The 14,558-nt window shown below is 48.6% G+C and overlaps 1 protein-coding gene across 1 annotated transcript in view; it reads right to left on the reverse strand.

The window, feature by feature from the left end:
- The window catches only part of ODF2 (outer dense fiber of sperm tails 2), a 1,208,318-nt gene that overhangs the window by 96,412 nt on the left and 1,097,348 nt on the right, over positions 1-14,558 (reverse strand). The window contains exon 14 of the mRNA XM_044058138.1: positions 14,239-14,364. Coding sequence (XP_043914073.1) covers positions 14,239-14,364 — 126 coding nt within the window. The remainder of the gene's footprint in view (positions 1-14,238; positions 14,365-14,558) is intronic.

Below are 14,558 nucleotides of genomic sequence, written 5' to 3' on the forward strand. Positions count from 1 at the left end.
CCAAGAGGATACAACTAGCTATCCACCATGACAGGGTAACTTTAGAAATTGACTTGCCTAAACTTGTTTTGGCAAAGCAGACAAACAACTGGTCAGATTGCCTATGACCAGCATTTCGATGAATATAAAAGCGTAATTGTCTGTGCACATCCAAGGAATGCAGTTTGTACTCTCCTTTGTTCTGGTAATTGGGAAAGAACACAGGAAGATTAATAGATTGATTAATATTAGCTTCCGAAGATACCTTAGGCAGAAAGGACGGATTGATCCTGAGGTAAACTCTATCCTGATGGAAGGCTAAGTACGGCGGTTTAACACATAGAGCCTGAAGCTCAGAGACCCTTTTAGCTGAAGTAATGGCCACCAAGAAGGCCATCTTCCAAGAGAGGTATTTAAGATCAACCGTAGCCGCCGGCTCGAAAGGGGGGCTTGTCAAGGCCTGAAGAACCAAAGATAAATCCCATGGGGGTACTACCTCCATGACCGGGGGTCTGAGAAGGAAGGTACCCTTGAGGAAAGCTTTACAAAGCTTGGAAGTAATTAGAGGGCCCAATTCATGCCCTACATGATAATGCGAAATCGCTGCTAGTTGTACCTTGACTGTAGAGCAGCTAGCCCCTTGATGAAAAAGGGTAGTTAGAAAATCCAAAACCGATGTAAGAGGCGCCATGAAAGGATCTAAGTGATGGTGCTCCACCCAAATGGAAAAACGTTTCCACTTACTTTGATAGACCCTTCTGGTGGAAGGTTTATGTGCTGCTACTAGGATGGCTTTGACTGTTGAGGAGATTCCGGGAGTCCTTATCAGGAGTGGAACTCGAGCAACCAAGCAGTCAGCTTGAGGTTGACCAGGTTGGGGGTCGGAAGACCCAGAGGGTGAGTAATGAGATCCAGAAGGGGATCCAGAATCCAGGGTGGATGAATCAGATGAGACAACAGGTACGGGAACCATGTTTGACGAGGCCAGAATGGGGCAATGAGGATCATTTTGCTCCCCAGCCGACTGGCTTTCTGTAAGAGTTTTAGCATCATGGACAATGGAGGGTAAGCGTAAAGGAGACCGGGAGGCCAAGCATGTACTAGAGAGTCTCTCGGGGACTCCCCCTGAGGGGGGATTAGAGCGAAGTAACTGTTGCATTTGGTATTTGAAGGAGAGGCAAAAAGATCGCAACAGAGTTGCCCGCATTGGGCAAATATTTGTTTCGCTACTAGAGGATTGAGAGACCATTCGTACGGGGTCAGAATCGAAAGACTGAGCCTGTCTGCTAGGATGTTGGACCGTCCCGGAATGTGCATTGCAATGAGAAAGCGGTTGGTGGATATCGCCCATTCCCACACTCTCATGGCCTCGCGACAAAGAGGATAAGACCTGGTTCCCCCCTGTTTGTTGATGTACCAGACAACTGACATGTTGTCCGTTTGTACTGCAATCCTCCTAATCGGAAGAAGCTGTGAAGTGCCTGCAACGTCAAAAGCACCGCCCTCATCTCTAGGACATTGATATGCAAAGAGGTCTCTGTGTCGTTCCACGTGCCTTGGACCATACTGCCTGAATAGTGCCCCCCCCCCACCCCAGGCAAGAGGCATCGGTGGTCACTGTGGCGACGGGGGAAGGCATCGAGAATGGTCGGCCCGTGAGGAGACTCGGGGACTGGAGCCACCACATAAGCGACCCTCTGCAAGCCCTGCTTAGGGGAATAGGATGGGACAGGGGGTTGCGAGACAGGGACCACTGTACCTGGAGGGTCCACTGCAGGACCCTCACATTTAGATGGGCTAGGGGCAGCAGAGGAATTGCTGCCGCCATGGACCCTAGAGCCCTCAGGATCAATTCTGCCGGTAGAGCAGGAAGTCGGAGAATGGCCTGAACATGCAACCTCAGGTTCTGAAGCTGATCGGGAGTCAGGAAGGCAAGCATTAGTCTGGAATCCAATCTCGCCCCTATGAAATCTATTACCTGTGTAGGAGCCAGAGAGGATTTGGCCATGTTGACAGTCAACCCTAGGCGTGGAGCAAGACTGAGGAAATAATCCCTGCCTGAACAGAGCAGATACCTTGTCATCCAGGTACGAAAAGACCTGAATTCCCTGAAGCCTCAGGTGGGCCGCTATAACCGCCAACACTTTGGTGAACACCATGGGGGCTGAGGTGAGACCGAAGGGGAGGGCCCTAAACTGAAAGTGACTGGCTCCCAGCCGGAAGCAGAGGAACCTCCTGGAATGTCTGTCCACCAGAATGTGGCAGTACGCATCCTTGAGGTCTATTGAGCACATCCAGTCATTCTCCCGTAATAGGGGGAGAATAGATTGTAGCGTGACCATTCGGAACTTTTCTTTGGGTACTGCCAGGTTCAGGAGAGAGAGGTCGAGGATGGACCTCAAGTCCCCCGTCTTTTTTGGCACCAGAAAGAACCTGGAGTAAAACCCTGATCTGAACTGATCTGGGGGGACGGGTTGGATGGCTCTTTTTTGTAAAAGCTGCTGAATTTCTGTAGCAGCCGCCTCCCTCTGATTGGGTGGTACATCAGGGAGGCTTCTGGTTTTGGGGGTTACAATAAAGGGAATTTGGTAGCCTCTGGATATGATGCGAAGCACCCAGTGATCTGTTGTTATGGACTCCCACATTGCTAGGTGCTTCGAAAGACGCCCCCCCCCCCGACTGCCTCCAGAGTGGAGCAGCCGGGCAACCCCTCAGGGGTTCTGCGTGGGCCTCTCAGAGAAGGGTTCTCTGGACCCAAAATTTCTGGGATCCCCTCTGCCTCTTGGGCGGCATCCTCCCTGTCCTCCTCTGCCACCAGAGGACTGGTTGTCCGGAGCAGACTGGGACTGATGCGATTTACGGAACCACATCTTCTTCTGACCCTTTTGGTTCTTGGAAAAGGACCTCTGGGGAGTAGAGAAGCGGACTCCGACGGCAGACAACATCTTCCCGTCTTTCTCACTCTGGACTAAAGTGTTGTGAATGGTTTTGCCAAACAGTGCAGAACCATCAAAGGGGGCATTCGCGAATGACGCCTTAAAGGGTTCCGAGAAGTCACAATGTCGGAGCCAGGCTTGGCGCCTCATTACCAGGCTAGCTCCACCAGCTCTAGCAGCTCCTTCAGTGGCGTGAGACAAGAGCTGCATAGAGGTGTTGGAAACTGAACGTAGAGTGGACATTCGGGAGGAGTATAGCTGCTTGTCCCCTTCCGACATGGACTCTGGGGGGGGGGATGCAGCGTATTCTTTTATTAGATCTCGCTGCATCCAGATGACGTGTGCCATATAGTTCAGCGCCCTCATGGAGAAGGTTGCTGAACTAAAGACCCGCTTCCCAAGGCGTCCATCGCTCGAGACTCCTTACTCGGCAGGTGGACCGCGGAGCTCTCCTGAGCCAACTCTCTCTTAGTGGCCGCCGCCACCAACATGGCATCCACGGGGGGACCTCTGCTCCAGTGGGTTCTTTCAGCAGGGGGACTCAGGATTCTATCCGGGCACTTGGGGACTGGCTCTACAGTGTCCGGCTCCTTCCAAGCCCTGGTGGAAATAAGGTCCACCAGGGGGTCGGGGGGAGGGGACACCAAAGAGGTAGATGGCCCTGCTTCGAACGCCTCTAGAAATACGGACTCATCGGAGGAAGCCTTGGGGGCAGACCACCCTCCCCTAATTCTGAGCATTTCCATGATGTCTCCACAGGAGACATCCTCGGGGGTGTGACCTTGGGGAGCCTTCCCTTTCATCTAAGTCCGTATCTTCCGTAATGGACTCGGGGGAGTCCACGTGTCTCCTCTTACACTTAGCTTTGTGTTGGACCTCCTCGGGGGGGCTGTCCGAGGAAGACTCACCAGCAATGTCACGTTCCAAAGGAACACCCAGAGGCGCTGAAGCAGGCTGCCCCGAAGGCCGGGTGATGGGAGCTTGGACCAGCTGAGAGGGAGTGCAGGGGGGAGCCAAAGCCAGGACCGGAGGCCTGGATGCACTCAACAGTGCCCTCTCCAGCACCCTGAAAGCCGAGGGGGAGCCACTCTCGATAGGATCCGAGAGTCGACTCCCACTCGGATCTGAAGCGGGAACCGGATCCGGGGCCAAGACCCTCAGATCCAAAGGACCCGTGTGCTCCGACCGGGATGGAGCCGAAGTCACACAGAATCCCTCGGATCCGAAGCTCAACCCACGGCTCCGAGAGGTCGGATCCGACAAGCTCGAGGGACCAGTCGGAGCCGAAGTAACCAGTACTATCGGCTCCGACCCCACCCCCGGATACAATGCGGCTCGGCTCTGAATGCTCCGAACCTGGAAAGCGGGTCGGAGAAGGAGCGATTGGAGCAAAAAATGGGGTCGAGCTCCCCCCCAGAGGGGGGGGGGAGGCAAGAGCACTCCCATCTGCAGCTGGGCCTGGATGAATCTCCTCATCATCCGGTCCATGTCTGCATCTGACATGTTAAAGGTGGACCTCAACGAGGCCACCGAGGCAGACCTAGAGTGTCGCCTCGATGACCTCGACGGGGACCGGGTCCCCTCCTCCCTGGGTCCCGGTGAGAAACAAGGGGACCGGAGCCGAGGAGAAGGTGATCCAGAAGCTCTGGATGGAGAAGCCCGTTTGGCGGGTGGGGCCGAGGAGGAGTCCTCGGCCCGCCGCTTATGGTGCTTCTCCTTCCGTTTGGCTTTCCCGGCCTCCCTCTCCTCCGAGCCGAAGCGGGAGGTTGAGTCCCAACCGGAGGGAGGGAAACAGGGGTGGCTATCACCGAGGGCTGTGTAGCAGCCACAGAAGTACCGGAGGCCGGAGCCGAATCCGGGGGCAAAAGGCCCGCCAGAATCAGCTTCGACCTCCGGTCCTTAAGTGCCCTGGGGTTGAACGCTGTGCAAATCGCGCATTCCGAGGAGAGGTGTTCAACCCCAAGGCACCTAACACACCGGGTTTGGCCATCCACCTGTGAAAGCTTATGGCCACACTCAGTGCATTTTGAAAAGATGGCTTTAGGGGCCTCCGATATAGTATAGAGAAAACACACTCACTAGGCCCCTACACACACACCACAAACACACACTACGTACCAGTGAGGGCAGGGAGGAAAAATAAACACAAAATAAGTTAAATAAGTCAAATATAGGATACCTAAACCCTCGTACACACTCACAAAGAAAAGGGAAGAAAAAATGCAAAGTTTTTCTCACAAAAGTTATTCAACTATCAGGAGCTCGAAATCCAGCTTGAAGCGCGGCAAACTAGATCTGAGGTCAGTCAGGGTTGGCAAGGGATTATGGGTAAAGGGAGGAGCTAGGAGCTCGGATCTATGTTGTGGTAGAAGTTGCAGGCTCTGATCCGAGATCGGATCCGTATCCCAAAGGTTGCTGACAAATTAAGTTCCTACTTCAGATCATGTTTTTCACCCCACTGGCTGCCCATTAAAAGTCTTACCAAATGACCAGAGTCCTGTTTGTGAAATGCAAGCTTCATCACACACTGCATCAAGCTTCTATTAACAGACCTACCAACTTTCTCCATCCAGGTAACCATGACATCCTGTAAAAACAAATCTCCTGAGGGGGATGCAAGTTCCTGCATACATTCAGAAATCAGTAAACTGTGGTCTGAACAGCAGGTTTAATCATCAAATTCTGGCTGTGCTATAATTCTTAATACTCTAGCTCTCATTCTTGGCAAAATTTAAATAATCTCATCTTTATTTCTCTGTCATTAATACAAAAATAAGTTAAAATTATACAAGCAATTAAACTGGAAAAAAGCAAAAATGTCTTATCACTTGCAAACTGCGGAATAAAGGCACTTTTTAGCACCTTTCTAATGAAAGAAAACGCTGTTAAACTTTCATCTAGTTTTATAATATGGTCTAATCTAGTATTACAACATAATAATGTCAGTGCTGGACAACACAGAACAGTAGCGAGAAGCTAATAAAAAAAAAAAGAGTTATGTACTTACTATGACTGTGTCTGAGCTGGCAACATTCAACAGACAGATGCAAGGCTCTGGCTCCTCCCTCTCCCATAATGCTCTGCTGCCCACTAATCTGCAATTCGAGTTTGCTAACATAATCCTGAAGCTACTCCTACTAAGGCAGAGAGAAAAACACTCCAACTTCCTCCACAATCAAACTAGGTTGGGGGATGGCGGGTGGGAAATGTGATGAATGAAGACGAAGGATAACAGAGATACAAAGTTATGCTAAGTACATAACTCTTTCTGATGTTATCCATGTCTTCATTCATCACCAGAGGGTCAGAGTTCCAGCTACCATACATCCTGGGAGGCCTCAAGGAAGGAAATGCTGGGCCACTGTGGAACCAAAAGAATCCCTATTCCTAGAAAGCAAATCCAGCTTGTAATGGGATATGAAGGTGGGAGGATTAGCACAAGTGACAGCAACACAGATATCGTCAATAGAAAACCTTGCTACAAAGACTCAACAAATCGCTAAAGATCTAGTAGAATGGGCCCTAATGTGACCTGGAACCTCCAGGTGGTTCACATTGTAGACCATAGAGATTCAGCTAGATATCCACATAGAAATAGTGACCTTAGAGACTGGAAGGCCACATCTGCTATCAGAAAAGGCCACAAAAAGCTGCTCTGGCTTATGAAAATCTTTATTCCTTTGCAAGTAAAACCAAACCCATATGGTATGAAGGATATACTCACCTCTGTTAGAATAGTTGGGGAAGAATACTGGAAGCTAAATATATTGATTTAAGGCCAACTCTGAAGCAACCTTGGATAAGAAGGGGTTCGTTCTCAGAGAGACCCTGTCCTTGTGAAAGGGCATGTAAGGAGGAGTAATGGCGAGAGTTTGCAATTCTGAAACTCTCCTAACTGAAGTGATAGCAACCAGAAGGGCCGTCTTCGAAGACATAAGCTTGAGATCACAGGAACTAGCAGGTTCAAATGGACTCCTAGTCAGAGACTGCAGAACCAGCATGAGGTCCCAAGGAGACAAAGGGTCCTTAATTGGAGGACAAAGCAGACACACCCCCTTCATAAAGGCCTTACAAAGCCTAGATGAAAAGGTGAGTTCAGAGCTCTCATGAAAATTGGAAATTGCCGCCAACTGAAACTTAATAGTGGAAAAACTTGCTCCCTCTCGGAAAAGGGAGGTAAAGAACAAAAGTATATCTGAAACCAAAGCAGAAAAAGGATCTAGATTCCTACTCCTGGCCCAGATCAAAAACTGTTTCCACTTACTGCTGTACACTTTTCTGGTAGAGGGTTTTTGGGAGGCGTTTAATGGGGAACGCTAGCCTGGACTGTTTAATCATCACTGAAATTGCAGAAACCATGCAGTTAGGGGAAGGGTCCAAAGGTATGAAAGAGGAAGCCCCGATTGATGGGAAATCAGATCCTGACAAGGATCCAGTATCCATGGTGGATACTTTAGATGAGACCTGATGAAGGGGAACCACTGATGATGAGGCCAGAAAGGGGCAATGAGGGTAAGGGATGTCCTCAGGTAAAGCCCTTTCTGCAGAACCTTGGGTTTTAAGGAAACAGGAGGGTATGCATAAAGGAGACCCAGATACCAATCATGGACTACAGCATTCCTTGGTTACTCCCCTTGAGGGGGGATCAGTGCAAAATACCTGCCGCATTTGTGGTTGATAGGAGAGGCAAAAAGGTTGCAGCACGGCTGACCCCACCAGTGAAAAATCTGATTTAACACTTAATGACTGAAGAAACACTAGTGACGACTTAAGACAGATCTTCTGAGCCTGTCAGCCAACATGTTGGAATCCCCAGGTATGTGTGTTGCAGCAAGGAAGTGGCCGTAGGGTATAGCCCATTCCCACACTCTCACACCCTTGATGCACAATGGGTAAGAGCGTTTCCCCCTTGTTTGTTGACATACCAGATTACAGCCATGCTGTCTGTGTGAACTGCAATCATCCCTAGAGGGAGGCAGTCCTGGAAAGCTTGCAATGAAAAAAGAACTGCCCTCATCTCTAGAACATTTTTGTGCAACTTGGTCTCGACTGTGGACCAAATGCCTTGGACAGTCTTCCCCAAAAATGCCCCATCCCATAAGGCAGGCATCCGTAGTCACTGTGACCTTGGGCAGAGGGAGAGAGAAGGGCCTGCCTAGAGAGAGATCCTGAGACTGAAGCCACCACTGGAAGTGATGTCTGCACACAGGCATAAGTTTTATGGTCACAGGATAAAGAAGAGCCAACCACTGGACAGCTAAAGTCCATTGTAACACACTCATGTGGTACCTGGCCAGAGGAACAAGAAGAATGGCCAATTTCATGGAACTGAGAGCCTGAAGAACCAAATGAACTGGGGAGCAAGACAGGTCCAATATCTGGTTGACCTGTTACCTTATCAACTGAATTCTGCACTGAGGCAAAGTCACAATCTCCGGAATGGAGTTCAACTGAATTCCTATGAACTTGAGTTGTTGAGTGAGAATCAGATTGGATTTTGCCAGGTTGACGGTTATCCCCCAGCTGACGGAAGAGGGGGAGAACATACTGTATCACCTGAATCAGTCGATGCCTCGAAGGTGCCGTGAGGAGCCAATTGTCAAGGCAAGGAAAGACCTGGAACCCCTGCAGACACAGATGAGCTGCAACCATTGCCATGCATTTGGTAAACAGCCAGGGGGCTGTAGTGAGACCAAAGGGTAGGGCTCTGAACTGGTAATGACTGGCACCCAGCCAGAAGCGAAGATGTCTCCTGGAACGCCTATTTTCATGTGATAGTAGGCATCCTAGAGATCCTCATATCACATCCAATCATCCTTGCATAAAAGTGGCAGAATGGACTGAGCAGTGACCATCTGGAACGTTCATTTCTGTATTGAAAGAATGAGCTCGCTGAGATCCACAACTGGATGAAGGTCCCCTGCCTTTTGCGGCACCAAAACAAAGTGAGAACAGGTGTCAGATCCTCTTTGTCCTGGCAGGACATTTTGGACTTCTGTTTTTTGAAGAAGTTGTTCATAGGTAGGTGCTAGGCTATCAGCCCTGGGGCCTATATAAGCTTAGCCAAAAAGGTTCCCTGGCTTTCACCACCCAAGAAAATTATTTTCCTATGCCCCTGTCAAGCAGTGCCGCAGAAGTGATGCCTGGGATGAATTTACTATTTCCCATCCAGTCGTCAAGATTTTCCTTAAAGAGGGCCAATGAAAAGCTTTGCTTGACATGAATGGGTAGTTTGTTCCAGAGTATGGGAAGTCTCTGGGACAGGAATCTATCCCTCCAGCATGTTCTGTTTATTGTGGTAAAAAGGGTTATGTCCCTGGAACATGTGGTTCGGAGAGATTGGGATTTCTTTAAGTGTAGCATGCCCAACAGTTCTGGGTTTGACGTAGCTTTCTACGTTAGGCAGAGATCGCCTCTGAGTAGGCAATATGCAACGGAGTAGAGCTGGAGTTTTTTAGACAGTCTGTGTATGGCATCTGTTTGAGACCAGTAATCCACTTAGTGAGGTATTTCTGTGGCCTTTCCAATTGTTGTAGGTGTCTTGTGAGATACATGCCAAATGGGGCATTGTACTCTATAATGGGTCTGATGATGGATGAGTAAAAAGGAAAAATGATGTCCTTTCTTCTAGAGGAGAACCCTTTTGTGATGAGGTGTATCACATAGAAGGTTTTCCTGACTACTGTGACGATGTGATCAAAGGAGAGACTACTGTCCCACCTGTGTCCCGAGGTCTCTTATCACACTTTCAGTGTTTAGTGAGCTACCGCTTATGCGGTAGTTCATGGATACCGAGTTTTTCCCAAAGGGGATGACAATGCACTTCTTGGCACTGAGCTTGAGGCCACGACTTTGACGCCAAGCATCTGTCTCTGAGAGGCCCTTTTGTACAATGTCTACATCATTAGGTGATTCTATTATGGCTCCCAGTTGGCAGTCATCTGTGAACTTTGTTAGCCAAAGACCTTCTGTGTTCATCTGCATTTCAGAGAAGTAGATGCCGAACAGGAGAGGACCCAGCACCGAACCCTGTGGTACTCCACTTGTCACTGGTCTGAAGTCGGACTTGGAGTCTGCTACTTTTACTGTGTGGGTTCTGTCAGTGAGCCAGTTGGCCACCCATCTTGTGACATAGGTTTAGTGAGTTAATCTATAATTCCAAAGTGGGGGATGGTATTGAAAGCCTTGGCGAGGTCAATATAGGCTGTTTGCACTACCTTGCCCTCATCTACGGCTCTAGTGACTGCTTCAAAGAAGTCAATCAGGTTTAGTAGACATGATCTACCTTTTACAAATCCAATGAGTGGGGTCCAGGGTTTGGAGGTTACCTATGTCTTTGTTTATAAGCTGCAATATGATACATTCTATGGCCTTGCAGACCAGACTGAATCAGGCTAATGGGGTGGTAGTTTCCAGGGTCTGTGGTGGCACCCCCTTTGTGGAGTGGGATAACAGTCATTGTGCGCCATTCAGTAGGCACTTAGCCTGAGGTGAGGCTATGATTGAACATGGTACTTAAGTGGGGTGCCAGTTCATTCTGTAGTTCGTGCAGGACGCAGCCTGGGATGCTGTCTGGTCCCATGAATGCTGTGCTCTTGGCTATGGAGAGTCCGGTCTTTACTTGTTCATCTGTAATTACAGGGGTTTTGCATTCTTCCAGTATAAAGGTGGGCCCTTTGGAGGGTAAGAGGGGGGTAAAGTTAGCATTGAACCTTTCTGCCAGGATGTTGGCAAAATCGGTTGATTCTGTATATTTAGTGCCACTGTGCTGTAGCTCAGAGCAGATCTGAATGTTGCCACTAAAATTCTTGACATAGCTGTAGAATGCTTTGTGGTTGTCTTTGGAATCAGTGGTGATTTTATTTTCATAACTGGCTTTTGAGGATTTTATGAGGGATCTCAGCTTCTTGCTGAGGCTGACCAGGGAGCGGTTGAACTTCTTTGTAGGTCAACTCCCACTGACTGGGTACAACATTCGGGAGGTAATGATCTACTGGAAGGGGTTCCAAAAAGGGAATGAAATACCCTTGGAAATGATACTTAACACCCACTGATCGGAAGTGATGTTTATCCAGGCTAGTGGGTGTAAGGAATTTTGTTCTCCGCTGGCAATAGCTCTGCAAAGGAGGTGGAAAGCTCTTGGACAAAATCACTTTGGAGGTGGATAAAATATGCCAAACAGTCTATTGCTCTCAGTCTAAAGTTAGCTGAGATGTACACCCGCTTCCCAAAATGGGCTATCACCCAGGACTCCCTGTTCGGGGAATGGACCGTGGAGCTCTGCTCTGCTAGCTGCTCCTGCATGGTTGCAGCAACCACAAGGGCATTGACTGGTACACCTTTGCTCCAGAACAAATGGTTCACAGGGGGACTAAAGAATTTGTCAGCCCTCTTTGGAACAGGCTCCACCATGTCTGGTTCCTTCCAGGCCCTGCTAGCGATCAGATCCACTAACTCATCAGCAGGATGGACACCCAGGAGGTAGACCCATCCCGAAGGCCTTCAGAAATACGGACTTCTCCGAAGACGGGGGTTAGGGGGACCATCCGCCCTTTTCTTTTAAGAGTTCAAGGATGTCTCCAAAGGAGACATCATCGAGCGGAGATCTGGGGGACAGTCTCCTCTCTCGAGGTCTGTATCCTCGGTGAGAGACTTCACAGGGGAGTCTAAGTGCCTCCTCTTGCACTTTCGCTTATGATGACCATCCTCTGCTGGGGGCTCCAGGCAGGACTTAGAACAGACAGGGACTCCCAGAGGGGAGGAAACCTCCTGAAGGCTCAATTGGGAGGGCTGACCCAGGACAGGATGTGAGGCCTCACCAGCCAAGGTAGAGAGAGGCCAGGAGGGACCCACAGGTGCAGCAGAGGAAACTTCAGACCTAGAGATGGTCCTCTCTATCACCCGGAATACCAAGGGGCTGGAAGTGGGCCCATCCCCCATGTCCAAGGAAGAAGTCCCCGGAGAGGAGGAACACATCCGGAAACAACCCCCCGACCCCTGGATGATACCAGCCCAGAGCTATCAAATGCGGAAATGCAAGAGGAAGGGATTGGTCTGAACAAATGTTACTAGACCCACCCCCCCCGTGGAGCTGGCATCGACCACTCTGGTATGGGGCTCACTGCACTCTGAGTGTAGATAAACAGAATAAGCCAGGAACCCCAGCGAAGACAAGAAAGCGGGAATACTTGGCCTCTCAGGAATCTGGCCGCAAACTGCCTGGTGCCTAGAACCCAAACCCAACTGGGTTGGATGAGAATGAGAAGCCGGGAGGAGAGAGAGGCTCCCCTGGCCAGATGGGCAGGAGAAGCCAGGAGACCCAACTCTATCTGGGCCTTGGGCCTTGAGAAAACTCATCATACTGCCCATGTCTGAGGGCAGAAGACTACTAAAAGATCTTGAGGAGGAAGAAGAGTGGATGGACTTGGAGAGAGACCTCCCTGAGCTACTGCCAGGCTCCAGGGAACAGATCCAATGTCTCGGAGCCTACTGAGATTTCTGTTTTGAGATTATAATCAGATCCGATGATCCTGTTGGATCCAAAGGCTTAACTGGCTCAGTGGACAGACCTGATCTGAGGCTGACTCCACCTTCATCGGATCCAACAGCATCTGATCCAGAGAGGACATGGAACTGGCTGATTGCTCCACGGCTCTTGGCTCCAAAGGCCTCAGATCCATGGTGGACTGGGCTGGGATCAGATCCGGAGACTTGGGATCCAACAGCCATGGCTTCGTGGTGGGAACTGGGTGCAGAGAAGGGGTTTTCCTTTTCAGTTCAAAAGAAGAAGCCATAGAGGGGGAAATGAAGGATTCCCCCCTTGAACCAGACCATTTAGAAATAATTTGTTGTGGCGCTCCACTAAGGCCCTTTTAGTTAAATGCAGCACAAAGGTCGCACTCAACCTCCAGGTACAGGGCACCCATGCAATAAACACACTCCTCATGCATATCAGAATAAGGCATTTTCCAACCACACAAAGAGCACTTTTTAAACCCAGCAGGCCTATCAGACATTCTAACAAGCTACAGCTACTACTAACACAGAAAACTACACTACAGCGACTATCCAAAACTGGATAAAGCTGTAACGGATTACAGAAGAAAAAGGGCACCAAAAGCCTACCCACACAGACACACACACAAAAGTATTCTAAACTAAGCTACAGGAGGGGAAGGATCAACACTAAAAAGAACAGTAAATAGACTACACTACTCTAGACACTACAAAATTAAGCTAAGGAAAAAGTAGAAACTTTTACTTAACCAGCCAGTGGACATGCGTGTGCACAAGAAGCATGGCAAATGAGATCTGGGGATTAGAGGGCAGCAGGGCATTATGGGAGAGGGAGGAGCTCGAGCCTTGGATCCATCTGTTGGATGTTGCCAGCTCAGATCTAATGTTAGATCCTAGACCCTGTGGTAATGAATGAAGACTTTGATAACATCAGATCAACTTTAAAATCTGTAATACACTTCCATATCACACAAAAGTGGCACAGTGAAGGGCCTAAGAGCTTTTAAATTTATGTGTTCAGAGACTCTCTTCTTGTGGCTGTTACCTGTATGACGGCGCTAAAAGTTCTACAGCTTTCAAAACCTGTGAAACACTTTGTGCTTCTACAAATTTTCCCCCTGTAACTAGTAGTATATCAGAGCAGCTGAAACTCCATGTACTACAAAGAATTACAACTGGGGCTCTCTGATCATAACTCGGACATGTGTTCTTGACAACCAAGTCTCAGACACATAACTTGGCTATGATTAGACACAAGCCTCTGTTATGCACTTTTTGTGACATCAAAATGTGCATTAATCGTTTTGCTGATGTCACAGTGTAATTACCATGCTCTATGTATTACAATGATGTAATGTAAGGTGTGCAGCAATTACAGTCAATCAGAGAAAATTCAGGCTTGTTAAGCACTTTTAGGGTAAAAATTAAGGAAAGAACACAGACTTAAAAACACAAATAATGTTAAAAGTTCAAAATGCAAATAACTTGTTGTGTCTTTTGGCTTTTCCCGGCTAGGGGCCGCCACAGCGGAACTCCGGTCTGCTAATGATTGGCAGTAGATTTTTACGTGCTGTGTTGCCAGCCCTGACGCACAGCCTTCAACGTAGGTACACCCATTCACGCATGTCTCCACACAGAAGATGCTCTAGCTGAGAATCGAACAGGACAATGTCTTACTGTGAGGCGACAAGGCTACCGCAGCACCACCACCACAGTAGTTGTAATCAAGTATTTCTAATGTCTCAAGATTTAGGATTTAAAGTGTCACTTCATTACAGCTGGAGATGCTTTCTGCAGAACTACTTACATCTTCCTTGCTTCTCTGAAGTTGATTCAGTTCAGTCTTTGTTCTGCTAAGCTGTGTTTCCAATTCTACCAGCCTTGACTGAGTTGCACGCTCTTTTGACAGTGCTCTCTCTCTTGATTGATCCACCTGAAGAACATAAAAAAATTCATTAGCAGTGTTACCTTTTTAACTATTACCACATTGAGCAAAATATTAAATAAAAATGTTATTTAAAGTAATTTTACATCATTTATTAACTCCTGGTACTGAAGAAAATAACAGGTCTGTAATCACCACATCATTTGAAATATAAGCCAGGCCCTCTTTCATGGGTCAACAGT

This window comes from Protopterus annectens, chromosome 16.part0 (assembly GCF_019279795.1).
Source record: "Protopterus annectens isolate FY-2018-M chromosome 16.part0, PAN1.0, whole genome shotgun sequence".
In the NCBI taxonomy this organism is placed as follows: domain Eukaryota; kingdom Metazoa; phylum Chordata; order Ceratodontiformes; family Protopteridae; genus Protopterus; species Protopterus annectens.